General features: G+C 39.7%; 1 protein-coding gene across 9 annotated transcripts in view; it reads right to left on the bottom strand.

Moving 5' to 3' along the window:
- SLC12A7 (solute carrier family 12 member 7) overlaps positions 1 to 27,842 on the bottom strand; it is a 180,964-nt gene that overhangs the window by 43,399 nt on the left and 109,723 nt on the right. For all 9 annotated transcript variants that reach the window (XM_061588706.1, XM_061588716.1, XM_061588744.1 and 6 more), the window contains 10 exons: positions 26,470 to 26,681; positions 25,464 to 25,631; positions 10,504 to 10,602; positions 9,787 to 9,844; positions 9,263 to 9,437; positions 6,942 to 7,060; positions 5,666 to 5,764; positions 3,718 to 3,837; positions 2,265 to 2,369; positions 1,591 to 1,759 (listed from right to left, as the gene is read on the bottom strand). In XM_061588706.1, coding sequence (XP_061444690.1) covers positions 1,591 to 1,759; positions 2,265 to 2,369; positions 3,718 to 3,837; positions 5,666 to 5,764; positions 6,942 to 7,060; positions 9,263 to 9,437; positions 9,787 to 9,844; positions 10,504 to 10,602; positions 25,464 to 25,631; positions 26,470 to 26,681 — 1,324 coding nt within the window. The remainder of the gene's footprint in view (positions 1 to 1,590; positions 1,760 to 2,264; positions 2,370 to 3,717; positions 3,838 to 5,665; positions 5,765 to 6,941; positions 7,061 to 9,262; positions 9,438 to 9,786; positions 9,845 to 10,503; positions 10,603 to 25,463; positions 25,632 to 26,469; positions 26,682 to 27,842) is intronic.

Below are 27,842 nucleotides of genomic sequence, written 5' to 3'. Positions count from 1 at the left end.
GGCTAAGAATAAAGCTTTTTACTTTAAGCACTGTGCCACAAATGATCTCATATTCATTCTGATTGCATACTGCAGTGCATTCTCTGTTCTCAAGCTCTGTCATAGCAAGAAAGGAACTATTCTGAGCCTTCCTGAAAATAGCTAAGTTAAAAATGTGTTGACTTTCAATGCTCAATTTAATACTGAAGGTCTGCAGCCACATAGCCATGCATTATGAGATGCAGTATAGTAGCTGTAAAAGAATCAATACCTGTAATTCATACTGTACTTTGAAAGAGAAAGGACAGAGCATGAAATACATATGCACAAATTCTATTTAAACATCTGCTCAATTTAATAATGCAGGTCTGCAGCCACATAGCCATGCATTCAGACATTCATTATAGTAGCTGTAAAAGAATTAATACCTTTAATTCATATTGTACTTTGAAAGAGAAAGGACAGAGTATGGAATACATATACAAAAATTCTATTTAAAGTTATCTTTGAAAAAGTTGGGAAACTAAACACGTTGGCAGAAACTTTTTAAAAGAATATATAAAATGAATTGAAGATCTGAGTCTTCTTCATTCACTGTTTTTCATACAACTGCTCTGTCTCAGTGAAAACCCAATTTAACTTTTCACTTAAGGACAGGCAGATTGGGGTAGGGAGTAATGGAGCCACTTACATACAGAATATGCCTAAGGTATCCAAGGAAGGAATGTCAGAGAACCAAAACCACCATGGCAATTGTACACTTGGGAGCAATGAAGCAATCAATATGAGGAATGGGTCACAGAGCCTCCACTGCATTGTACTATCCACCTTCAAAGCTACTGGCCAGTCTGCTTTAATGTCACAGTGGACCCTGGCAAGTAGATGCATCAAAGTCACAGTGGTTCCCACTGATTTACTACCCACATTTCACAGAGAGCCTGCTGAAGCAGGTGAGTGCAGACTCAGGAGACTTCTGAGTGCAAAGGGAAACCCTATGTCTTGATAGAAATAGACAAAAAGACACAAGTGACATGCTGTTAATGGTATGCAATGTGTCTTTCCCTACATTTTTTGTATATTGAAAGATCTGTGTATGTGCGTATGTGTGTGCACGCACAAAGTGTAAAATAGCCTAATTGTCCCAAGCTCAAGGTTTTAATGAGCCTACCAAGGCTTTTTAGAACTGTAAGAGATACAACTTACAGAACATCATGAAATAATATAGCATCTTCTCCTGCAACCCATGCTTAATAAACACAGCTGTTGTGAATGTACATGATCACCAGAAGTCTTCCCTGAGCCCCAAAATAATATTGCTCACTAAGCACACTCCTATCCTATCCCAAGTGGATGGGGGGAAGGAAATTGGAATTAAAGAGACAAGTGTGGAAAAATATTTTGACTATTCTCTCTAACATGCTGAAAAATAGCCACAATGACAGAATACATTAAAGCAATAAAATTAGCATCTTCCAAAATTGAAACGTTGCTTAAAGATCACAGTAAAGATCTTAAGTGAGAATCTCCTTCTTCAGCTCTACATTATCTGAACTCAAGCTATTAATATTTGCAAGTTTTATTACCGCAGCTTTGTGTGTTTTTGATGCATACCTCCTCAGCCCTTTGAGCTTCTGTGAATTTATCCAAGTATATTCCTGGAAGGACAGATCCCACAATGGTCAATCCTTTCCCAGCTTTTAATTGCGACGTGAAGGAAAGCAGTCGTGGATGTTTTACTAACTGTTCTGAATCCAAATTCAACAGAACCAAGACTTGTGGCCTGAAGTGTAATACAGTTAATTTTTTAAAAAAATTAAAAATGGTAGGCAACAATATAATACATAATGCAGGATTAGGACAACAAGCTAAATATACATACATATATGAAAGAAGTGTCTAACATTCCATCACACTCTAGTACAGAAATAACCGATGCAATCCCCTCCATCTATTGCTGGACTTCAACATCTACCATCCCTGATCACTGGCCATGCTGGCTGGAGCTGATGGGAGTTGGCATTCCAACAACATTTGGAGGGTACTATATTGTGTATCTCCACTCTGTTGTGACCAAGTAACAGAATACAGGATGGAACTATACAGACAGGAGCAAGTTTTATTCTCAGCAACTAGGATCACCAGGAGCAGATTAGGCTTTACCTGACTGTACATGTCTACTTAGAAGCAACTCTTAGGAGTAAGCCCTATTGAACTCAATAAGTTATCAAGCATAGGACTGCAGCCGTAATGGACTTGGATTTATTAAATAGCAGATTTATTTTTACCTCCAATTTTTGGTATGAGGAGGACCATGTTCAACCCGAAGCAAAGCATAACGAGCAGCATTCAAAGACAAACCCCGGATTCCATCTCCCCATTCTTTTTCAGCTCTTAAAAGGAGAAATAAAAGGAGAGTAACAAAAACTGTATGTTTATGATAATATCTCTAATTCTTTGCTAAGCAGAAGACAATGCAGGAAGCTATTTGGGTCCAGACTGACACAATTTTGTAATTACAGTTTAATTTAGACAGCTACTCTCCCTGACTGCGAATCCATGAAACAATACCTTTAAACCATAGCTATCATGTGGCAGTCTTTGAAACATGGTAAAGGTGAATACATATACATGAAAACTATGAATACAAGACCCTTGAAGAAAAATAGGAAAACTGAACTTATTTTGATGGGTTTGGAATTAGATTCTACTGGATGAAGGTGATAAATGACAGAAATGAATCTTCTATTACTTTGCAGCCAGATTATATTCTCTTTAAATCCTCTTCTATGCTTTAGTCTTTAGGATATGATGAAGTAACTGGATTGGCCTTTAAAATATAAGTGACTTACTAAAGAATAATCTGTCAGAAACTTTGTGTGCACATCAGGTTTTGTTGAAACAAATGGAGAGTTGCGCAAGCAAACAGCATCAAGTTCATGTCAAGGGACTCAAACAGGACAAGGTATTGATGCACAGCATCATGAACGATCCAAATTTTATCTTATTCTAGTAACTGTTCCTAGAGAGATTCATATTAACTCATTGCTTTTTCCACTGGTGCCCAGTTTGTAGAAGTGATTTCTCCAATCATTTCCTAGATGGGTCACATGCCATGAGCCATCCTACAATTCATATATTTTTATGTATAAGTCTATGGGATAGGATAGGTTAGAGAATGCAAGGATATATTTACCACCATACAATCCACTTTATACATATCCTTAATCACATAATGTGCAACAGGATACAGTAGTATCAGCTTCAGGTAGCTAGGTCACATAACTACATATACAATTCTGTTCCTCTCTGTTCTCCTTACTGTAAAATCACAGGAGGAGGACTCTGAAAAGTACACAAGGAATGGGAACACCACTGATTAGCGTCTCTCTCAAAAACAAACTCACAAAATTGAGTAGCAGTTATATGGCGTTTAAATGAGACCATGTAGAAAACAATATATTTCTACCCCAGAAAACTGCTGAAGACAACAAAAATGAAAAATATAATAATAAATATGAATATATATATAAATGCTAACTCACTGCATTTGCATTAGGTTGGCAAGAACTTTACTTTTTGCCATGAAAGTCAATGAGAGATGTTCATTTTTCTCAGTGAAAGTAAATACCAAGTAATCATAGAGATAGGCATTTTATAAACCTGTGCAGGAAGCATTTTCCTTCTAAAATGTCTTATTTGAACAACTACACTGAAGATCAAATAAATATATGTTCTTACCCTCTGTATTCTATGTATTTGTAAATACATCCTGCTATTAGCATGGCAACCAAAGCATAGTACCAAGAGCAAATGAACATCAAGGCAAGACACAAACTCATCCCCAAGAATGAAAGAGTCCTAAAAGAAACACATGCTCTAAGTTGGTAACAGTCATACATATACAAGTAGATACAGATATTTATACATACACATACAGTCACCACAGGGGCTTCTGAGAGACCATCTTGCTCTGAGAGGACTGGAGGAGAAGCACTTACAGCTTCTTCTAAACAAACAGTTGCTGTTTCTATTTTATTGTAACTTTTAAAATATCAATGCTTATTGTAATAATTTTAAGTAAACAGCTTTATGAGGTCCACCTTAAAAGTAGTATATAAATATGTGAAATAAATAAATAATATATTCTAAACCTAATATAGCAACAATGAATTTATGAGCCAACAGGCATTCTACATTATTGTTTACAATACGTTGCAAGAAAGTTTAAGTAATCTCTAGCTAAAGGTTTCATGTATGATGACTAATGCTTCTGACTATTTTTTTAAAATATTTCCATTGAACCTGACATACAACACTAAGCTAAGATGATTAATACGTGCATCTATTTCCCAAGGAAGAGGTGTTTTCTCAAGTCTAGAGTTTGAATAAATACATGACTTCCCTGGGAAACAAATACAAAGCAATAGGAAGAGCATGGCTATGTAATTATGTAGCAATAAAAAGACAAAACAAATTGTAGTTTGTTAGCGGCCAATTTATTGTGGGCTGAACTTTCATGGCCAACAGTCTACTTTATCAGATGCAATCAAATACAAATCTTCATTTTCTAAGACTCTGAAGTTCTGCAGGCTTTCAAAACCACATTGCAACTTGCAGATTTTGTATTTTCATTTATTTATTTATAAATAAATATATCTGTATACCTCTATTTCATTAAAAACATCAAAGCACTTTACAACATGTTAAAACCAACAACTATAGAATAAAAACATTAAAAATACAATAAAAACAGAGGTCAATTGTTGCAGGGGGGAAAGCTTAATTGCCTGCATAAGCCTGGCACAACAGAAAGGTTTTTAGCAGGCGCTTAAAAGTTAAAACAGAAGGCACCTATAGAAATAGTTTTTTTATTTATTTAGAATATAAACCTATAGATATTACTAAATTACCAGACCTATTAATTGTGAACAATCCCTAATGATGCTCTTTCTCTCAGTCCCTTTGTATTTTACAAGTTTAGTAGGTATTTGTTTTCAAGCAGCAAATGCTCACAACACCATCATCATACAGTAAACTGTTCCACTACCAAAGTAATACCAACATGTATATACAAAAATTAGTGTAAATGATATTCAACCCATCTTCCAAAGAGCTCAGGGCAATGTACATGGTCTCCTCTTAACAGCCCTGAGAGAAGAGAGAGTGATTTGCACAAGGAACTTAATTCTTCCATGAGCATATGAAAAAATAAGTGCACATAGCAAAACCAAACCCAGAAAAAGTGACCTGTAATCACAAGTAGGTATATTCCTATTTTCCCCTGTCCCCTATTTACCAGTGCTAAATAAAATATAAAATCCATAATGCAATGCAAAACAGCATGCAAGAGCTAAAAAAAATCCTATTGCCAATGGATTTTGTCCTCAACATGTATACCTGGCAGCTGTGTGGAAAAATACCCTTCTAGTTTTCTTTAGATTCTAGTTTGTCCAATAAAAGATTATTGCCTTCATCTATACTCTGTATAACAACAGCTATCCTTGTTGGCATATATTTACTCTCCTGCTGTCCTATAGACTAACATGAAACAACTGAATAACCAACAGGAAAATCCATTTTCCTATAGGAATGCTGTGTTCTCTTATAGCTTTAGTGCTGAAAAATAAAAATATGCATGCTTGTTTCTATCCTTCAAAGAAATACATTTGTAAAGAACATGCTGTACCAGTGATAATACTTGAAACGAGGTCTCCAGTTTGGTGTACGAAGAAGAGTTTGAACTGCACATGCCAAGTTCACAAACAGATAGCACATAAGGAAAAACCTACCAAAAAAACCACACAGTTACAATTTAAATGAATATCACCACTTACTCTAGTCTTGGGAACAGAGATAGTGAGGTTAAAGGAAAAGAGGAAGGGGGGAAAGTTACAAAATTAACAAATGATAACCTTCAAGATTCCTGAGGACACAAAAGGCCATCCTAATAGTTCTCTGTAGTCAAGGACTGAGGCACGTAAACTACGTATCTGCCTATGTTGTCTTGGCCCCTGGAAGGCCAAATCTGAGAGGTGAGCAGGGTCATGCACCTATCAATCACCTGACATTGTGGTGATGCTGTGCTCTGAAGCCCCATTGTGGTAATGTTGTGCTTTGAAGTGCAGTGCTGAGCCGTTTGAAAGCTTTTTTGCAAACAGCCCTGTGCTGCTCTTTGAACCTCTGAAAACCTGTGTTGAGGTCCCCTGCTGTAACATGCAATATCACTTATTCAAGCCTTGTATTTAACAAGTCACTTGGTTATCACAGCAACAAGAAATTCATGGAAGGCTGAATTCCAGTAAGTAGGCTGGCAGAGGATGGACATATCACTCCATTGCTCCTTTGCAACCCTGCTTCATATATCTGGTAGCCATGGAGGAAGAAAAAGCCCTTCCTCTGACTGATAGAAGGCAACCTTTTACTAGCCTGTTAAAAGGTTAGTAGCCTATGTTTCCATGCTAGCTGCAGAGGTTTCCTTTGTCTCTCTTTTGATGCAACTAGAACTTTATTCACTTTCTCATTCCTCTTGCATTGCCTATTGCAAAATTCTTTCACTTGGCCTTTCTGTCTCTTCTCTCAATCCTTTTTCTTTTGACTTGTATTCTTGAGCTACCTGATCTGTTCACATTACTCTTTTTTAAAAATCCTGGTTTCTTTTTTTTCTTGTTGTGTTCTATTTTAACAACTTCAATTAACTGTTAAATGTCTTCACCTTTGCTCTTCTCTCCATCTATGTCTCTCTTTGCTCACGTTATGGTATTGTTGCCCTCTGTAAATACAGGATTACATCCTCTGTTTCCTGACTATCCATTCTACCCTTGCAGGTCTCTTACAAGATATTGGAACTCTCTACCCAACATCCATCTATACTTCAAAAAGGAAACTGTAACTGTAATATTATAACTGCTACTTATTTCAAATTAAATTACAAAAAAATAGGTACAACCTATATGCATACTTACATAGAAAGGATTGGAGCCACACTGTCCAGAGAAGCTATGAGAATGCCTATCTCACAAATAAATGCTGTGAGGAGCAAAGCCCATGTTGGTTCGCCGTTTGTTTTTCCATGGCCAAATACCTATTTGTTTAAAAAAAATATTTTGTTAAATAAATAATAAAATTCTTTTTTTTTTCAGACACATGAATCTCAAAAATGCATGGCATGAACTTGGTATTAGTGAATATTAGCAGCATAAATCAAGTGGAACTTACAGGTTTTTCTTCAGTTGCCTAAAAATTACCTATACTAGCAATCTTAGAAATATTACATTAGATGCTGGGAGAGAGGGGTGGAAGCCAAAACATCTGATTTTTATGTTTTATCTTTGCTGTTTTGCACAAAAACATAAAAATAAAACGTATTTATCAGGGCTCTCCTAGAACACAATTCATGTCCACAGATTAAAACTGCATTTTGAACCAGTCAAGTGTGGGGAGAAATACAGAGCAGGTCTTGAGTTTATTTGCTCCCTTCTCCTGCTCCACCCTCACTCTCTTTACCACAGGGAGAGACGAATGCCAGAAGTGGCATTATCCTGTGACAATCTGGAATAGAGAAGCTCATGCTCTTCACACAGTTCCCAGCACTCCTCACTGGCAAGGAAGAGGAGGGAAGATGGAGCATGGACCGGCTTCTACTCTCTCCCTGGGAAGTAGGTCAGAGTGCATGCACCTCCAAGTTACAGGTGTACTGTAGTTGAATACTCTTTATTGTAAAATAAATAGATGTGTCCCTCTTATGTAGGACACAGTTTATATAAAGGCATAAACTAACAAACAAGCATGAAGAAAAGAAAGCTGAATAATCAGGACAAGTGCTATGGGAAATTTCTTCTTAGATACATGTATAAAAGAATGCAACAATAAAGTACTACTGAAGGAAATCTTTTAAATTTCTAGCTAAGTTAATTATATTTAGAACCAAATACCATTTTTCTAGAAAACTATAATTAAATTTGACATCAGCTGTAGACTTTCACTAATATGAGATCTTATCCATAGTTGACATTTCCTGTATTGTTATCATACCATCCTCGGATTTTTATTTTGCCATTTTGCTGTCATTTGGAATTTTGCTACAACTAAAGAAGGTAGATCAACTCTTTTTGTGGTATTGCTTTCATGTCCATTACAGCCACAAGTGCTCTGTAAGTTTCTTAATTTGTGCAAGTATCCTTGCCCAATTTGTCTTTTAGGAATACCCCAATGACAGTTAATATATCAGCCTGTTTTGCTACATCGTTTCTAGCAATACTTCATAAATTGCTTGTTCATAAATGACATTTTATGGGATATTAGGTTCCATCCTGAAACAAGCTCCCTAAAGTTCACAGATGTGGATTTGAGATAAATTCATACTCTGTTTCACACCTCTTGTTCTACATCCATCTTTAGATGTCTATTGCACTTTTTGACTAAAATGGATTGTTCCCTCAACAGCTAGAAGCTAAAGTGTTATGTATAGCTAGGGAACAACACATCTAGGGTGTCCAATTCTATTTGCTAGAGGTGCTTCAAAAATGGTTAATTGGCAAATAAACCTTATTTTTTATTCTAGAGGAAAACACCAAGTGGCATGACTGCCAATACTGATACCAGAACACATGCAAAATCCTCATCTCTATCCTGCAGTTGCTTAGACATCATTACAGGGTGTGTGTTTGTTTTACAACATCATAGAACCTAATGAAATGAGTCAGTTTCCATATCTGAAATGACTTCCCTAGAGGGAAGATACCAGTGAAATAGCCAGGGCTAGGAGACTGCAACACCTGTCTCAACCCTTCAAAATGGAGTTATTATCAACAGAAGTGGGTCTTGATATCTTTGTCATCCATACCACTTCTAATGTGTGATTAGTTCTGTATCTGACTAATTGTTTGACTCTGTGGTTTCGATATATTGAAATACCCCCGCTATTGGGAAACCCCATAGTAATTCTGCAAATCCTCCCTTCTCAGCAGGCAACATATGAAAGTTTTAGAAGATAGATTTATACTGAATAATAAATAAGCTGGGTTATCAAAACCTTTTACCACATACAGCTCTTTTCCATCCATAGGCTAGCTTCAAACTTAGCATGAAGGTCTCTCACTCTGACAATCTGTGGCCACCCAGAACCATACACTTGACAGGAATTTTATATGTCACTATGTCCCATCTATCACAACAGCAAGGCAAGCAATATATGCATCACTACAGCTAAAATGAGAGCTTAGGACTGGGCTATCCAACAAATTTCTTTTGTAGCAAAACTGTAAAAGCCCTGGAAAAAACTCACGTGAAGAAATGGTACTATGCCATCTCTTGCAATTGCCTGTAGCAGCCGGGGGGCACCCGTGAGGCTCTGGAGACCAGCACCACATGTGGAAAAGAATGAGCCAATTACAATAACCCATGGAGAGGGCCATGCCAACGTACCGATCACTAGGTTTCCATTAACTGCTTGTCCAAATCTTGTGGGGAAAGATGACATGCAACATTAAACAAGAAAGAAAAGTTAAGTAAGTTATACAAATTTATCAGCCTGTTAATTCAGTTCACATAAACATAGGACCAAGTTATTTTTAGATTGACATGCATACACAACATGGACACATACGCACACACATATTAGGATGAACAAAAATACAAGTTAGAACGGGCAAACACATCTATTTCAGAAAGGACATGATCTTGATTCATCTAGACTTGTTTCTGGAATATTATACTTTCCCATCTCGCATTTTCATCCAATTAAACTGGTATGGCTAACGTGTGCACATGCATCCTTTAAAAGTTATGTAGCAATTTTTTTTTACATACTTGTCCCTCAAGACGACTCCTTCTATACAGGCTCCAAAAAGTATTATACAGGACAAATCTGTAGTTAAGACTCAAGGAACTTAAAAAGCACATAAATTGGAGAGTGTGGGGGCAGGAGGTCAACAAGACACCTTAGAAGCATTAGGAGAATAGCACAGAATTAATACACATTCCAACAAAAGTTAAGCCCCTATTTCACTGGGAAAGATTTAAACTTTCACATTGAAATCAGCAGTACTTGAAAAATATTTAAACTTTAACTGGACCACATTCAATTTCTATACCTACAATGAAAACTCATTGTAGGAAAAAAGTGGGAGATTAATGTTATAGAACAAGCAATACGTTCATAAGTTTCCATCTATAGTAGTATAAAGCTCTTGTATCTATCCAATATAGTTTACCAATATTAATTATTCAAATCCTACTGGTTTTACCTCTCAGTCAAATGAGATGTATTTTCCAAATAAGCAAGGATGGGTTTATTCACCTTTGTTCCTGGACAAGAGGCTAATCCTTTCTGCATAAGGTTCATCAAATTCTAACATCCCTACTTATTTTCAATATAGGAAATAAAATATTTAGGATTCACTGAAGGCTAGGTTTTGGTGTTATATGTTAGCTATGCGTTCTCAAAGCAAAAATCTTATGACAGACCAAATTAAACAAGTGAGGAATGTGAAATATGGAAATCTTAAAATTTCATTAAAAGGATACAGATAAATGATGTTGTTAAAATAGCCAAAATCGTTCCAGTTGGAATAGATTTTTGAGCATCCCGAAGATCCCCTGACCTGTTTGAACCTGCCATAATGCCTAAAACAAACAAACAAGATCACAGAAAAATGGGATATCATTAGGTTACTGACTATGCCAATTATAAAGATACAACCTACCAAGGTCTGTTAAGAAATTAAATGAGCATTAAAACAACCATGACCACAACAACACATTATCACCAGGCCAACTGCATCCATAAGTATTTAATCAATTATTCAGCAAAGTACTATGTCTGGTCAAATCACACCTTAGGTGGAAATGGGGGAACTGAAATAACAGCATCAAGACTGGATGGAGACTATTTAGAAGGCCCCGTGGAGTATTTATTTATTTTTATTATTTATTTATTTATTTATTATCATTATTTTTACCCCGCCCTTTTTCCAAACCTGGAACTCACAGCGGCTTCCAGATAAAAGAACACATATAATTAAAAATATACAAGTCTAGATTAAAATAGAATTAAACTATTTACACTATTAAAACCATTCATACATACAGTTAAAAGAATTCAAACTCAGTTTAAAACAATACAATTAGACAATAGCAATGCAGCACCCTTCAAGACCTGTCCTTAACAGCCTTCAGTTCCAAAGGCTTGTTGGAATAAAAAGTCTTTGCTTGCCGACGGAAGGACTGCAAGGAGGGGACCATTCTTGCCTCCCTAGGAAGGGAATTCCAAAGCCTCGGGGCAGCCACCGAAAAGGCCCTATCTCGCGTCCCCACTAGTCATGCTTGTGAGGACGTGGGTATTGAGAGACAGGCCTCTCCTGAGGATATCAGGGCCCGGGCAGGCTCATATAGGGAGATACAGTCCGACAGATTGCACCAACTGAAGTTTCCGAACAATCTTCAGAGGCAGCCCCATATACAGCGTGTTACAGTAATCTAAACAGGATGTAACTAAGGCATGTGTCACTGTGGTCAGATTAGATGGCTCAAGGAATGGGTGCAGTTGGAGCACTACTCTTAATTGTGCAAAAGCACTCCTGGCCACTGCAGAAACCTGGGCCTCCAAATTTAAAGCTGAGTCCAAGAGCACACCCAAACTGCCAACCTGCATCTTCAGGAGGAGTGTAATCCCATCCAGCACAGGCTGAATCCCTATTTCCTGATTTGCCTTTCGATTGACCAGGAGCACCTCTGTCTTGTCTGGATTAAGCTTCAATTTGTTCGCCCTCATCCAGTCCACCACTGATGTCAGACGCCAGTTTAAAACCAAGACAGCTTCCTTGGAATTAGGTGGAAAGGAGAAGTAGAGTTGGGTGTCATCAGCATACTGATGGCACCGAACCCCAAACCCCCGGACAACCTCTTCCAGTGGTTTCATGTAGATGTTAAATAGCATGGGGGACAAAACTGAGCCCTGAGGGACCCCACAGGCCAACAGTCAAGGAGTTGAACAGGAATCCCCCAGCACCACTTTCTGGGTTCGTCTCTCCAGGAAGGAATGGAGCCACTGTAAAACAGTGCCCTCAAGTCCCATCCCAGCAAGGCAGCCCAGAAGGATACCATGGTCGATGGTATCGAAAGCTGCTGAGAGGTCCAGCGGAACCAACAGGGAAATACTCCCCCTGTCCAGTTCTCTGCATAGCTCGTCCACCAAGGCGACCAAAGCCATCTCCGTCCCATAACTAGGCCTGAAACCAGACTGAAATGGATCTAGATACTCCGTTTCATCCAGGAATCCCTGGAGCTGGGAGGCCACCACACGCTCTATTACCTTGCCCAAAAATGGAATATTGGACATTGGCCAATAATTATCCAATATGGAGGGATCCAGGGAGGGCTTTTTCAACAAAGGCCTTACAACTGCCTCCTTTAGGCACACTGGAACTCTGCCTTGTTGTAAGGAGGCATTGACCACTCCCTTCACCCACTCAGCCAGTCCCTCTCTGGTGCTTTTAATGAGCCAGGAAGAGCAGGGATCTAGAAGACATGTGCTGGCTCTCACCTCTCCAAGGATCCTGTCCACATCCTCAGGCTGTACAAATTGAAAAGAATCCATTATTATTGGACAGGCAGGAGCCAAAGTTACATCAACTGAGACTGTATCAACTATGGCATCGAAGTCAGAACGAGTATGAGTGATTTTATATGCAAAGTGCCGTGCAAATTCTTGGCAGCGGTTTGTTGAATGGTCTATGTTACCCCTACAGGGGCCAAGATGTAAAAGACCTCTGACCACTCGAAACAGCTCCGCTGAACGGCTCCCCACAGACACAATAGTGGCAGAAAAGAATGCTTTCGTTGCTGCCCGTACTGCCACGGAGTAGGCCTTCAAATAGGGTCTAGCCCTTGTTCAGTCAGACTTGCTCCGAGTCTTCCGCCAACATCGCTCTAGTCTCATTCTCATTTGTTTCATCACCACCAGCTGCTTGGTAAACCAGGGGGCTGGTCTGGCTCCACTTCGTGAGAGGGGATGCTCAGCAGCAATCGTGTCCACCGCCCTGGCCATTTCCCCATTCCAGAGGTCAACCAGAGCTTCAACAGAATCGCCTGCCGAGGTGACAGGAAAATCCCCAAGAGCCATCAGGAAACCATCGGGAGCCATCAGCCTCCTGGGGTGGACCATCCTAATCGGTCCCCCACCACTGCAGAGGTTTTGAGCCCCAGTGAGTCTAAACCCAACCAGGTAGTGATCTGTCCATGACAACGGAACTACAGAAAGTTCCTCCACACCAAGTTCACCATTGTCCCCCTCCACACAGAAAACAAGGTCCAGGGTGTGGTCAGCAACATGAGTGGGGCCTGTCATGAAATTGTAAATTTCTGTAAATTTGTTAACCTGGTTTCTTTGTATCATGGCTCAGCTACAGGGAATTGTGGGAGTACATCTTGGAAGGAGACAGGCCTCTGTGAGAGGAAAATTTTAAGTTTCGTTTCCAGCTGTAAGCAGTTGGGAGGCCTGAACAGAAACACCTGTTTATCTCTGCTAATCTGCTGGGAGCCTGGTGCTCAAGGTCATGCAGGCCTGAGAAGGTTGAGATGGGAGGGGGGCCTGCAAAGCGCGAAAAAGTGAAGAAGCTTCAGGAAGATGATTACATCAGAAAGCCCCTGATTAGTTAATTCATCCTGGACCGTTGGGTGTATTTTCCTTAAGTATAGGGTCTGACACCCATAGTTTTTGTTCCCCTGGGATTCCATCTTGATGGGTGGTTACCTATGTGGGGTTCCACTGCTTCTTATCTGATGCTATTCTCTCTGAGGAGAGATGAGACTTACCATCAACTACCTCTTAAGTAAGTAGACAGGCTAGATAGTTTGTTATTTTCTGTTGTGTGTTGAACTCCCTTATGTTATACCTGAACCTCTGGTTGGGTGTGTGGTTTGAGGAATTGTTTTGCTGCAATGTCTATATTAATGTGCACTTATCTTTTTAATAAAGCTACTTCTTATTAACCTGGTGTATTCATTGAGGGGGAAAGTTGGTTCTGAATCCAGCACCTTGACCACTGACCACAAACTACCAAGGAGTTAAGCAGGAGTATATTTTGGTGTAACTAGAGGTTTCTGGACAAGGAGTGTTTGTTTGGCTCTTGTCTATTTGAACCTTGGTTTACCTATTTCTGGGCTCTGAGTTCCCCTAGCTCAGAACTGAACCGGGGTGGTGGCAGCCTATCTTCTACCTTGCAGGGTTGGTGTTGGTTTGCACAGCCTTGGCAAGGGGAATTTGGTGATTGGGTTCCAGATCAATTGCCCAAAGGGTGGGAATTGGGTCTGAAGCATGCAAACCGTGGCTCTTGGGGGCCAGATTTCATGACAGGGGCGGATATTTAAAGAGCTGTAAGCAGTGCCAGTCATATCACTTCTAGTGACAACCCAGGGGGTGATGAAGCCATAGCACCTGTGTGGTCTGCATACTGTCAATCCTTCAAGGGTCCAAAGTTCCAAACTCTTTGCCAATTGCCAGCCCTACAAACATTCACAGTGGCTACGTTTGCATGTCACACCAAGTCAGATCATGACTTAGCGCAAATGTGTTGGCTCCCAAGAAGGATATTGCAGCTGCTTTGCTCCTCTCCAGGCTTCTTAGGGCAGTGCAGCAGTTAAGCCAAGGTTTGGCTTAGCATGTTGTCTGAACTCAGGATAATGGTTCAGGTCTCCTCCTTAACCATGACCTGTAAATCATAATATAAACCTTGGCTATAGATCATGGTTAAGGAGGGAAGCTTAATCAATCAATCTTTATTGATACGGTCATAGACCAAAAGACATTTATAAATAAAACTACATACGTTTATAATAAAAGGTTACAAAGTTACATGTTAAAACAGTAAAACAATAAAACAACAAGGAAAACAGTTACAGTTGGGTGGCGGAAGCTTCTGAAAGGATAGATGCCTTCCGAATTGATTGAGCCGCAAAAATAAATTTAGCAACTGACAGGATAGTATCCTTATTAGCTGCTGACAAAAGATGTAAAAGTAAACAGTTAAGCGGTTTGTAGGCGTATTTATTTATGATGGGGGTTATGAATTTGGAGCGAATATCGTCATATAGGGTGCACTCAAAGATGACATGAGAGAGAGTTTCTATGGCGCTGACACCACAAAGGCATAATCGGTTTGCATACGGGATACGTTTAAATCTCCCTTCAAGTAAGGCAGAGATAAGACAGTTAAATCTAGCCTTTGTAAAGGCTAGACGATATTTGGGGATCGTAAGAGTTTCCAGATAGGGGGCACTGAGCATAGGCACAAAGCTCAGACCAAAGTGAATAGGAGAGCAGGTCGAGGTGGCTGCAGTTATGGAGCGTTGGAAGTCCATATCGTTGATACGAGTCCGGATAGAATGTTTAACTGTCTCTGGAGCGAGGGACATCAGATGTTCAATTGAGAGGCCAATACTTGCAAGGTAATTTGTAAACGTACGGGCCCATTTCGAGGTAAAAGAGTCTTCCCAGAGTAAAGGGAGATAGCCAGTAGATTTTTCATAAGACATTTTAAACCAGAAATTTAGGGCGGCCAACCACGCTTGAGACTCAAGTGAGACTAGGCCAGATTCTAACCTAAGGACCGCCGCAGGAACGCACCTGGGAACGCCAAAAATTTGTCTGAGAAACAAGGAGAGAACTGCCTCCGCAGAAGAGTCGAAGGCGCCAATCCATAAAGGTACCCCGTAGAGAAGTTGAGAAATAGTTTTGGATCTAAAAACCTTTAGGGCTGCCGGAATGTATTGTCCTCCTTTAGTGAAGAAGAACCTTCGAATACCACTGGCTGAGTTGCGAGCAGTAGAAATAGCCCCTCGGATATGGGGATTCCAGGACAGAGAGGAATGAAAAAGTATACCAAGGTATTTGAAATGAGAAACCTGTTCTATTTTATGGGTATTAATTGTCCATGTGTGAGCAGGAGAGTGCTTGGCAAAAGCTAAGATCTTAGTTTTGGAAAAGTTTATAGATAGTTTGTTATCATGACAGAAACTCATAAAAGCTTTAGTTAGGTGTTTGAGTCCTACTTTAGAAACAGAAAGGAGAACAGCGTCATCTGCATACAATAACAAGGGACAATGCAGGTTTGCTAACTTAGGGGGGTGGAAGTCCGGGGATTGACAATAAAGGGACAGATCATTCATGAAAAAATTAAATAAAAGTGGGGCTAGTATGCAGCCTTGTCTAACTCCTTTTGTTGTAGTAATGGGGTTTGTGAGATGACCTTCACGACTACATCTAACACGAAAGGATGTGTGGTGGTGCAGACGGCTAATTAAGAAGAGGAGTCTCTTGTCGATCGTAGATTTTGCGAGTTTCGCCCATAGTATCTCCCTAGGGATGGAATCAAAAGCCGATTTCAAGTCGACAAAGGCAACAAACAGGCTGTTACCCCAGCGGTTCTTGTATTTTTCAGCTAAGTGATTTAAAATCACACAGTGTTCTATCCCAGACCTACCTTTCCGGAAAGCTGCCTGCTCCCTCCCAAGGATATTATCCTCCTCCAACCAAGATGAGAGTCTCTCTTTTAAGTAGCAGGCATATAGTTTGCCAATAATGGAAAGGAGGCTAATTGGGCGGTAATTTGCTGGGTCCTCTTTGTTCCCTTTTTTAAATATAGGGATAACTATGGATTCAAGCCAAGACTCAGGGAAGCATCCGGAATTATTGATCAGAGTAAAGAAATTTGCTAGAAGAGGGGCCCACCAAGCTTGGTGCGCCTTCAACATTTCAGAAAGTATGTTATCAGGTCCAGGAGCTTTGCCGGATTTCAAGCTAGCAATCAAATCAATAATTTCTTTTTGGGTTACAGGTGGCCAAGTGGGAAGATTTGTTAAATTATCAATAAAGGAAACAGCATTTACAGTCTCGTTGTTTGCAGAAAAATATTTCTCCCAGAGGTATGGGGAAATGTGGCAAGGGGCCGGATTTAGTGGGCTCATAGAACCAGAAATCAGCTCCCAAAAACACTTCGAATTATTTGATCTGGAGGCTTGAATTAAGGCTTCCCAATCTTCGTGCATCACCTGCCTTTTTTTGATGACTATCATATGCTTGTAGTATTTTTTGATAATAAAATACTCAGGGGGGAGGGTGGTTAAATTTTGGTGTCGATATTGAAGGTATAGCCGTCTCAGCTGTTTCTTAGCATCAAGACAGTCCTTATCAAACCATCTGGGAAAACCAGTGGTAGGAGGAGCCCTGAAGGAAGAAGATGGTGGGATAATAGAGGCTTTAAGTTTGGTAATTAAGGAGTTATACGCTATTGACGCTAAATATGAATCAGAAGCATGCATGATCTCCCTCTGTAAGGACAGGGCAGAGGGGGAAGTGAGAAATAAGGCCACATTAGAGGCTACTGTGGGAGTCCAAAATGTCCTTTTATGGGTAGGGTGGATTAGATTTGCCATTGGTTTATGGGTAAGGAGCAAGTGACCGCGTTCTGGTAGATAAAAGGAAAAGGTAAGGGGAAGGTGATCACTATCCTGTCTGGAGCCGACAGAAAAGTCCAAAATAAACCTGAACAGGGAATGCGAGATCAAGGCGTAATCGATGACACTGCACCTGAGGCCAGAGATGTAGGTAAATTCCGCACATGAATCTATCTGCTTATGACCGTTCAACATTATTAGGCTGTGTCTAGCAAGGAATCGGTATAAACATATTCCACCATAATTTATCTTGGGGTCCTTGGAAGTCCTAGCATAGCCTGGGAGGTATGGGGCGGTGTCCTCGCCCCCCCAGAGGTTTGAAGCAAATAGCGCATCATTGTGGGGGCCAGACCTGGCGTTGAAATCACCCATAACAATGAGAGGCGCTTTGGGGAATTTAGCCTCGAGTGATGTTAGATAATTGGTAAGAACGTCCCAGTCACAGTCAATTTGTGCCCGAGAGGCATGAGGGGGAATATAAACATTTACTAACAGAAGAGAAAATGTGCTAAAAGATAATAAAACAGCCTGTGCAATGTTTTTACAAGGGGTTAAACTTATAGAGCGAGCTGTTACAGAAGTAGAGATGAGTATGGCTAGGCCTCCTTTGGGTCTGCCTTTGGAACTGGGTTGGGAATAGGTCGCTGGTAAACATGAACAAGAGAAACCATCCACTATTAATTTAAGGGTACACCACGTCTCCTGTAAGAAAATTAAGTCAAATTTGTTCAGAAAAGTAATAAAGTCAGGAATTTTTTGTTTGGCATTCCACCCTGCAATGTTCCAGGAGAGAAGGTGGAATGTAAAATTAGGTGAGAGAACAGAAACCTGGCATGCATTAATAATTGGATTCGTAGGATGAGAAATTTCCTTTGCTGTATAAGATTTGCATAGTGAGTGCTGTGATGTCCTGAAATGAGGGTTTACCATTTTTTCAGGAGATTCACAGGATAGAATCGTGTTTTTAGAATTTAATAAGGGTTGTCAAGTCAGTTCAGGAACCTCATGTACAATCACATCACATATTGTGCTAGGTCTACAAACATTTGAGTAACAATGTGGCAGTACCTTTAAGGGAACTTTCAGAGGAGAAACTTGAATGCTGGACGGTGAGTTCAGTTCATAGTCCTCCAAGTATCTGGAACATGTCCTTTTTGCCCTTAGATTGTTTAACAGATTCTGCATTTTGTTTATGACCTCACTTTGTTCATTCTCAGTGAATGTATGGAAACTATTTAATAGTTCCTCCTCTCCCTCACAAGCAAAGTCAAATGCAAGATCTTGATTTTCCTTACTGTTTACCAGAGAAGGAGGTGACTGTAACGGAACGAAAATGGGAGCTGGTGGTGGGGAGGAGCTTACTTCATCCAAAATAATAAGATCAGAGTTTATGGAGTTAAGTGTTTCAAGGTTTAATGTTTCTTGTGCTGGGGGAGTCAAAGGGGATAAATTCTTTTCCAGCATAGTTGGTCCTAATGATAGAGAAGAGCAGTTCATGTTTAATGTGCTTTTAAGAGGAAGCTGTTCCAGGAATGGATCCAAGTTTCCAGAGTTTGATATATTTTTGCTGCTGTTCGAGGAAAACTTCCTCCTCTCATGTGAAGAGATAAGGTTTGTTGTTGGAGTTCTCTTTGTGAACAAGGAAATTGGACTGGCCAGGTTTGTGAAATGTCTCTGAACGGATATTCCATGGTAGCTGAGAAGGGATTTATTTGCAATTATCCGTGCTGTTGTCTCAGCCGATTTAAAGGTAAGTAAAGCAGACGTTTTTGTTGAGGGGTTGTAAAGGAATTCCACATACGAGATATCGTCAGGCCGTAAATCCATTACACCTAACGACTGGAGGGCGTAACACACTCTTTGCTTCCTGATGTTTACTTTTTCTTTGATGTTAAGAAGAGGAAGATTCAGCAGTGCAAGTTTGTTTGAATTATATTTGAGAAGCCAATTCCCATTTGTATTCTCTCGTCGTGAAATCTTGTTATTGGTAGAGCATATTCCGCTATAGGACCTCGGGTTGGGGTGAGTAAGTAGCTCTGGGAGATTTGGACTTTTTTTGCTTTCTGGTAAGGCTTTGCAATAAGATCTAGGGGGTGTTCTCGCTGTAGATGAAGCAGATAAATTCTTTGTTTGCGAAGCTGTTTGCTGTTGAGCTTTAAGTACTTTAAAAAGTTTCTGAAAGTTCATCTTCTTACTCCTTGGCGGTTTGTAATTTTTTATGTTTTTGGATTTTTTCTCCTTAGGTGCAATACGAGGTTTCTTTATGTTTGCACACTTCAGTGTTGTTGTTGTTTTGTGGGGGGGAAGAGTGTAGTTTAGGCCCAAATATAGTTTGGATAGTTCTTCCATAAATGATTTTAGAAGGTTGTTTGTTTCTTCCAAAAAAGCTTTGATGTTTTCAGTCTCTTTTGCCACAATGGCTAATTGTAACTGCAGACATTTTTGGCCAGTTAGAAGTAGTTTTTCGCCAATTTGTGCCAGTTCCGTGGTTTCAGTAACTTCTGTAGAGCAGGCAGAAGAAGGCTGTGATTGAGTAAAAACGGGAGTCTGGCTGTCGATGTCTGTAGCATGCACAGTAGACAGAATGTCTAAGGGGGAATGTAAGTCAGTGTCCTTGTACAGAGAGGAAGATGGCGTCTCCTTGCTTTCAGGTACCTGCGGCAGAGAGTTGATCAGACTAGGTGTATGCGTCTGCCCAAAAAGGGGATCTGTGGATGTTCCATACACCAGGCTTTGTATAATTTCTGGGTCATCCCTTGCCTGGAATTCCTCACTCAAGCAGGTACAGAATTGTTCTGTTTCGATTTGGGAAGGGGTTTTCTCAATAGATCGTGACGCATTTCTCTTTGTCTTATCCGCTTTGGTTGGTAAAAAGAAGTTTGTAATTTTAAGCTGTTGATCCCCATTCCCAGATTCTTCCAAAAACTGGTCTGATTTATGGTCATGTTCATAACATCTTTTCCTTGTTTGAACCATTTTAAAAACTATAAGGTTTGCCTTTTAAACTCTAAGATGAATGGAGGTATAATTATAAATTGTCGACTCCAAGGCTAAGTAGTTTTATCTTAGGAATCCTTAGATTTTGTTATGGTAAATTATATTCCTTGAGTTAGTAATGCGAAGCAGAGTTGTGACTCACCGGCTGATAAAGAGTCTGTTTTCTTGCTGATAAAATGGTTCCATAGCCTTCAAAAAATAGGTGTTGTTGATGCTGTTAGGTTCCAGAATAAAAATTTCCAAAGAATATCTCTAAAGATAGCAAAAAAAGAGGCGAGGTGGGTATGAGCTCCAGAGCTCGCTAGTGGACCAGCCTGCCAGCAGCCATCTTCCCCCTTCTCCCGGAAGCTTAATCATGATCTCAGGTTTGAGCAATATACTTAAGCCAAACTTTGGTTTAGTTGCTGTCCTGTGCTACCCTGAAAAGCCTGGGGAGGTACAAGATCCTCGTCGAGAGTCAGTGTGGTCATGGTGAGCCATGTTCCAGATTACCATGATGTGGAAACCAGGCCAATGTCCATACACTGACTATGTTCATACATAATGCCAAGTAAAACCATGGCTTAGCAGAAACATCCTAGCTCCTGGGGAGGCACTCACAAATGCTTTGCTTCTCCCTGGTCCTTTTAGCTCAGTGTGGCACAGCAGCTAAGCCAAGGTTTGGTTTACTGCATCATTCAAACCCCAGATTATGGTTAAGCTCTCTCCTCCTTAACCAAGAGCTGTAGCTAAGGTTTGTTCTTAGCTACTGCTTGTGGAAAACCACAGAGCTCCATCCACAATTTAGACAGAAAAGTGTCTCCTCTGTTCTGCCCTACTGTTTAGAAGATTAGTTCAGGTTAAATACTAGAGAAAATCCTGTGATCTTTAAAGTCTGCTAAGCCTACAAAGATTGTGAAGGCTTTTGGACTATTGGATAGAGACTGGACAAGCCAAGGACTCATCAAGTTAAAGATGCCTCAAAATAGATAATTAATTGACCATATATTTACTTTCTATCGTTGTATGTCTATTCTAAAAATTATGGATTCATAATGTGTCCTACATATTATGGCTTACCAATAAAAAACAGAACAGTAATAAACCATCACCAAAAAAAGCACTGGAAGAAGCAGAAGATACATTTTAGTGGGACTTTAAATTAGGGGTGACAGAATTTTGTTTTGAGAAAAATATCTGGTGATGCTCAAAGCAGGGCTGTGGAGTCGGTACGCCAAACCTTTGACTCCAACTCCTCTATTTTTCTACTGTCTGACTCCGACTCCGACTCCACCCAAAATTGCTTCTTGTCAATCAAAATTTATTTGGAAGTCGGAGTTGGTACATTTCTACTGACTCCGACTCTGACTCCACCCAAAATTGCTCCCGACTCCAACTCCACGACTCCGACTCCACAGCCCTGGCTCAAAGACAGAAATGTTATGTAGTCAATGTCTCTTCTTTTGTATGTACTATTACAAACTTGTGAACATAATGAAGTTGTTGTTGTTATGTGCCTCCAAGTCGACTGCGACTTATGGCAACCCTATGAATCAGCAACCTCCAAGAGCATCTGTCACGAACCACCCTGTTCAGATCTTGTAAGTTCAGGTCTGGGGCTTCCTTTATGGAATCAATCCATATCTTGTTTGACCTTCTTTTTCTACTCCCTTCTGTTTTTCCTAGCATTATTGTCTTTTCTAGTGAAATGTCTTCTCATGATGTGTCCAAAGTATGATAACCTCAGTTGCATCATTTTAGCTTCTAGTGATAGTTCTGGTTTAATTTGTTCTAACACCCAATTATTTGTCTTTTTTGCAGTCCATGGTATCCGCAAAGCTCTCCTCCAACATCACATTTCAAAGGAGTTGATTTTTCTCTTATCTGCTTTCTTCACTGTCCAACTTTCACATCCACACATAGAGATCGGAAATACCATGGTCTGAATGATCCTGACTTTAGTGTTCAGTGATACATCTTTGCATTTGAGGACCTTTTCTAGTTCTCTCACAGCTGCCCTCCCCAGTCCTAGCCTTCTTTTGATTTCTTGACTATTATCTCCATTTTGGTTAATGACCGTGCCGAGGTATTGATAATCCTTGACAAGTTCAACGTCCTCATTGTCAACTGTAAAGTTACATAAACTTTGTCATTACTTTAGTCTTTTTGACGTTCAGCTGTAGTCCTGCTTTTGTGCTTTCCTCATCTGCATATCTTAAATGCAGATGGTATCATCTGCATATCTTAAATTCTGGATATTTCTCCCTCCAATTTTCACACCTCCTTCATCTTGGTCCAATCCTGCTTTCCGTATGATATGTTCTGCATATAGATTAAATAAATAGGGTGATAAAATACACCCCTGTCTCACACCCTTTCCGATGGGGAACCAGTCAGTTTCTCCATATTCTGTCCTTACAGAAGCCTCTTGTCCAGAGTAAAGGTTGCGCATCAGGACAATCAGATGCTGTGGCACCCCCATTTCTTTTAAAGCATTCCATAGTTTTTCATGATCTACACAGTCAAAGGCTTTGCTGTAATCTATAAAGCACAGGGTGATTTTCTTCTGAAATTCCTTGGTCCTTTCCATTATCCAACGTAGGTTTGCGATGTGATCTCCGGTGCCTCTTCCCTTTCTAAATCCAGCTTGGACGTCTGGCATTTCTTGCTCCATATATGATAAGAGCCTTTCTTGTAGAATCTTGAGCATTACTTTACTTGCATGGGATATTAAGGTAATAGTGCGATAATTACTGCATTCCCTGGGATCCCCTTTCTTTGGAATTGGGATGTATATGGAACGCTTCCAGTCTGTGGGCCATTGTTAGTTTCCCATATTTCTTGACAAATTTTCGTCAAAATTTGGACAGATTCAGTCTCAGTAGCTTGTAGCAACTCTATTGGTATGCCATCTATTCCTGGTGATTTGTTTCTTCCAAGTATTTTAAGAGCAGCTTTCACCTCACATTCTAAAATTTCTGGTTCTTCATCATGTGGTTCCTCCATGAATGAATCTGTCATCCTGGCATCTCTTTTATAGAGTTCTTCAGTGTATTGCTTCCATCTTCCTTTTATTTCATCTCGGTCAGCGAGTGTGTTTCCCTGTTGATTATTCAACATCCCTACTCTTGGTTTAAATTTCCCTTTCATTTCTCTAATCTTTTGGAATAGGGCTCTTGTTCTACCCTTTTTGTTGTCCTCTTCTATTTCTATACAGTAACTATTGTAATAGTTCTCTTTGTCCCTAGTTTATAACATTATATAGCACAGGCTACCTTCTGGAATCTGAACTAAGAGAGGAATGAAGTTGCTCAGTTTGTGAGATGAGACTAGATTGCTGCAAATCTCTTAGCCCTCTTGCAACAAGCCTGTAATCCATTCTGGCAAGACTATAAAGCAACCCTAAAGGCTTGCCAAAATGAATATTTCTTCATTATTTAACAAGCAAGATTCACTCCTGAATAGAAGAGATGTACGCCAAAGGTTCAAACTAAAGCCTATCTTTATATTTGGAAAAAGGTGCAGAAGAGAGTTATGAACATAAAGACAGACAGGAAGATGGCAGTGTAAAAGTTCAAGTTGTGCTGTACTAACGGCTTACATGGAAGAGTTCCATCAATACTTTTCAGCCAATTAGCTATTATCAGAACACAAATGACCTTGTCAAACGTATTATGTCTCAAGAGTATTCTTTACATGAGAGAACAAGTTCTGACAGCTTCTTCCATTACTTGCAACACAAAGTAAGTCAAAGCCACACAAAGTAAGACAAAGACTCTATTTTTTCAGGCACGAAAAGAGATGCTGAGAAAATTCCAGTTCATTTTCTCTCCTGGCAGACGTACTAAAATAATACGCTCTTTCTCATCTACAGGACATGTTCACATCATATGCCCCAAAATACTTCTTTCATGTCAAGAAACCCTAAATGTTGAGTATACTCAGGTTTTTACACTAAAATCTTTTTTTATTATTTGTTTGTTCTTGCTAAATTGAATGTTTCATTTTGAACTTCACATTTGAATTCTGAATTAGGAACACCGTGCCTGGAAACATATGAGAGTAGTGAAGTGGGACTGAAGGCCACAGACAGCCTCACGTAACACTTAAGCTCTATGTCCTGGATAGCTTGGTTCAATTAGGGATGCTAAGGAACACATTGATGTGTGCCTCTCCTCTTAGAGCCATTCCAGGAAGCCTGACACAAATGTCTGCGAGCTCCAGGGGCCGCAGCCTCAGCTAGCTCCAGTTCCACATTGCATGCAACCACAGTAACTCCTGACAATCTGGTGCCAAGGATAATCTATGCTTCCTTTTCTCAGGCTCTGGAAAAAGCAACATTGGCACTTCTCTTTCTTATTTCACCTCTGGTTCCCTTCTTCCCATCCAATTTTGAGGTAAGCCCCACTGCTGCTAGCAGCACACACTGAACTTCCCATATACCAGTTAGGCTCTGCACAGTTTTCCAGCACTAACTGCCACCTTCTTTTCCATACTTGGTAAGTGCTTTCCCTGTCTTCATCAGCCCAGCTGTAGATAAGCTCCCTGCTTGCTTAATCAATGAGGTGTATTCAACTAAGTCCAACTCAGAGTGGACCAGCTGAAATTAATGAACGTAAGTTAATCATGTCTTTTAACTTTGATGGGTCTACACTGAGAAGGACTAGCATTGAATATCACCCAAATCTTTTTTGTTGTTGCTGTTGAGCTGTGGCCCTGATTAATCAGTATTTCTATTTTAAAATAAAATTGTACATTTTTTGGTTCTCAGCTCTAGACTGTTGTCTGAGTACTATTTCTCCCTATGTTAGTGTAAAGTGTAATCTTCCTGTGGAGTTCCGAGACTCTGAACTAAAGATCTCATATACAGATGTTGGCAGAGAGCACATATACACATGCTTTTTTACATGTATGTGCAACAGGCATACACAGTATCAGCTGAGTTCCATGGAGAAGAATTAGGGTTAGGCAAATTAAATCCAATATACAGTTCTAACAAACACACAGAGAATCATTTCAGTTATGCAAGAGAAAAACAGTTTGTGTGGAAACAATACCTGTCACAGATGGAAAATAAATCCCTACTAGCATAGTGAAATAGGTCATAATATCTGAATGCACATATAATTTAACTTTATCACTTGTCTCTTCTAGAACAGGAACTGATGGCTGATCCTGTTTCTCTACTATCGCCCATTTGTCTCCATACATATTCCATAAGTTATCTGCATGGAAATAAACACAACATTTTGTTCATTTAGACCAGTTGTAAGAAATATATAAACACTAGCCCTCATGCAAGGTATTCACTATTCCTCTAAATATTTATACCACACCACTCTTATCAATGAGAAAACCTTATTTGTTTGGACAACTTTAAGTTCCTGCAATATTACTTATCCCAGAATAAATAAGTTTATTAGGTGTATGACAAAAAGGTGGGATGAATGTTGTCCACATTCTGTTGAAGTCAGCAGTAAAGCACTAAATGTCAGCCAAGTGGCCTGGGACACACTGGGCTTGGGGTGCACTTATCTACTCAGCAGCTGCAAGAAATAGTACAAACAGTTCATCTTCACTTGTAAAGCTGGCAACACTGACCTACATGTCCCATAATTTGTGTTAGCTTTTTCAAAAATATTGCAGGAGAAATTGCATATTATATGATAAAAATAAATCATACTAACAAATTGTGCATAAAAGTAGTGAAATGGGTTACACGGGCAACAAAAAAGTATTCAAAAGTTAAACAAATGGAGAAAGGGTAATGAGAATCCTCATCAAGATACCATTTGATCTAGGGATGGTATTGAACAAAGAACTAGTTAATATGGGACATTCCGTTTGTAAGAACAAGCACATGTATAATCAGCTGAAATCTGGGCAATCATGCCACCCTAAAGAAGAAGTGTGCAGGCTGCAATAAGTGTGAAGTGGTCCTAAAAAAAACAGGAGCTAAACTCCCTACTGCATTCCTGTTGTCAATGGAAAACAATTGGGTCACCTACTTCCTGCACATGTGGTTACAGGCTCAATTGTCACCTCACTTAGATACAAACTCACCAAGTAGGACTCTACTTGCAACTCCAGGAATTCCTTGGATTTCTGTGACATTGTTTAGAGTGAAATATTCATCACATGTGGCATTTAACAATGGGCTATCGCAGAACTGTGTCCACAGCTTGGTAGTCACTGTCCTATTGTTTTTTTCAATATATTTGACACAAGGAAAATCATCATCTCTTACCAATGTACGATTTCCAAGAAGACAAATACTAGAAAATAAAATAAAACAAATCTTTTTTTAACAAACATGATCAATCTAGAAAAGCTGTATTTGTCATATAGTCAAGCCAAATAATGCTGTCCCAAAAGCCAAATAATGCTGTCTCATTTGTCAAAACCTTATTGCCCAGCATAAAATATGCAGTTTGCAAATTAAAGAGGTTTGTTTTACAGACAGCCATGTTCTTTCTTCCACTTTAGCGCTAGCCCTGTTAATCAGTGCATGCTTTTAACCATCAATGAAGTCACATAAAGAAGCCAGTCAAGCATGTGATGTCTGGCACTACATCTATATTTGTGAACAACTGAGATGTCTGGCACTACATCTACATCTGTGAACACCCAACTGGGACGCAGGGTGGATATAAATTTAATAAATAAATAAAATAAACAGTACATATAGGAATTTTTATCCTGCCCTTTTAATGAGTATGTATTCCTCAGAAGGCTTATATTTGTTAAAAATCACAATGACAAAAAAGTATATGATAGAAAGTACAGCAGAGGAAGGAGTAGCAGATAAAACACAATAGATTGTACCTAATGCTGCAACTCCACTAGTGCAATGGAACCTCCTCTTCCTCTCCTGTCCATTCCAGCCTCCAACCCCTGGCCCAGTCAAAATCAGCTCCAGAAGAAATGTAGTACATTACCATTGAGGAAGTAAGGGAGTGCAGCCCAAGGTGGGTGGGAAACTCAGTCTAAGTGTTTGGGATCCTCTAGAGCAGATTTTGGAGGGCCATAGGGATGGGAAAGGAAATGGAAGCCCTGGTGTGCGAGCAGAACTCCACTTGCATAGCACTGGGTACAATCCAATCTTCAGATAAAACATCATCTGCCAGGCAGGCTAAAAGTCTGCTGGAATAAAAAGCCTTCACCAACTGGCACGAGACAACCAGAGTGGGCCCTCTAATCCCCATGGGGCAAGGATATCCAAAAAGTGCTACTCCAGATTAATAAAAAATATTTTTATCACTTGGAAAATAAAGAATACTCTGGCAAAAACAGGGTAAACATATTTGCAAGGAAAGGAACTAACCATCTTGTCATACACATAAAGTTAGCAGTAAAAAAAATGTTTTTCTAGGAGTTGCATTCAATTAACGTTTACTCAGAGTAGAGCCTTTGAAATTAATAGACCTAAGTTTGTC

The sequence above is a fragment of the Rhineura floridana genome, chromosome 1, assembly GCF_030035675.1.
Source record: "Rhineura floridana isolate rRhiFlo1 chromosome 1, rRhiFlo1.hap2, whole genome shotgun sequence".
Classification (NCBI taxonomy): domain Eukaryota; kingdom Metazoa; phylum Chordata; class Lepidosauria; order Squamata; family Rhineuridae; genus Rhineura; species Rhineura floridana.
This window is presented reverse-complemented; position numbering and strand designations above follow the sequence as displayed.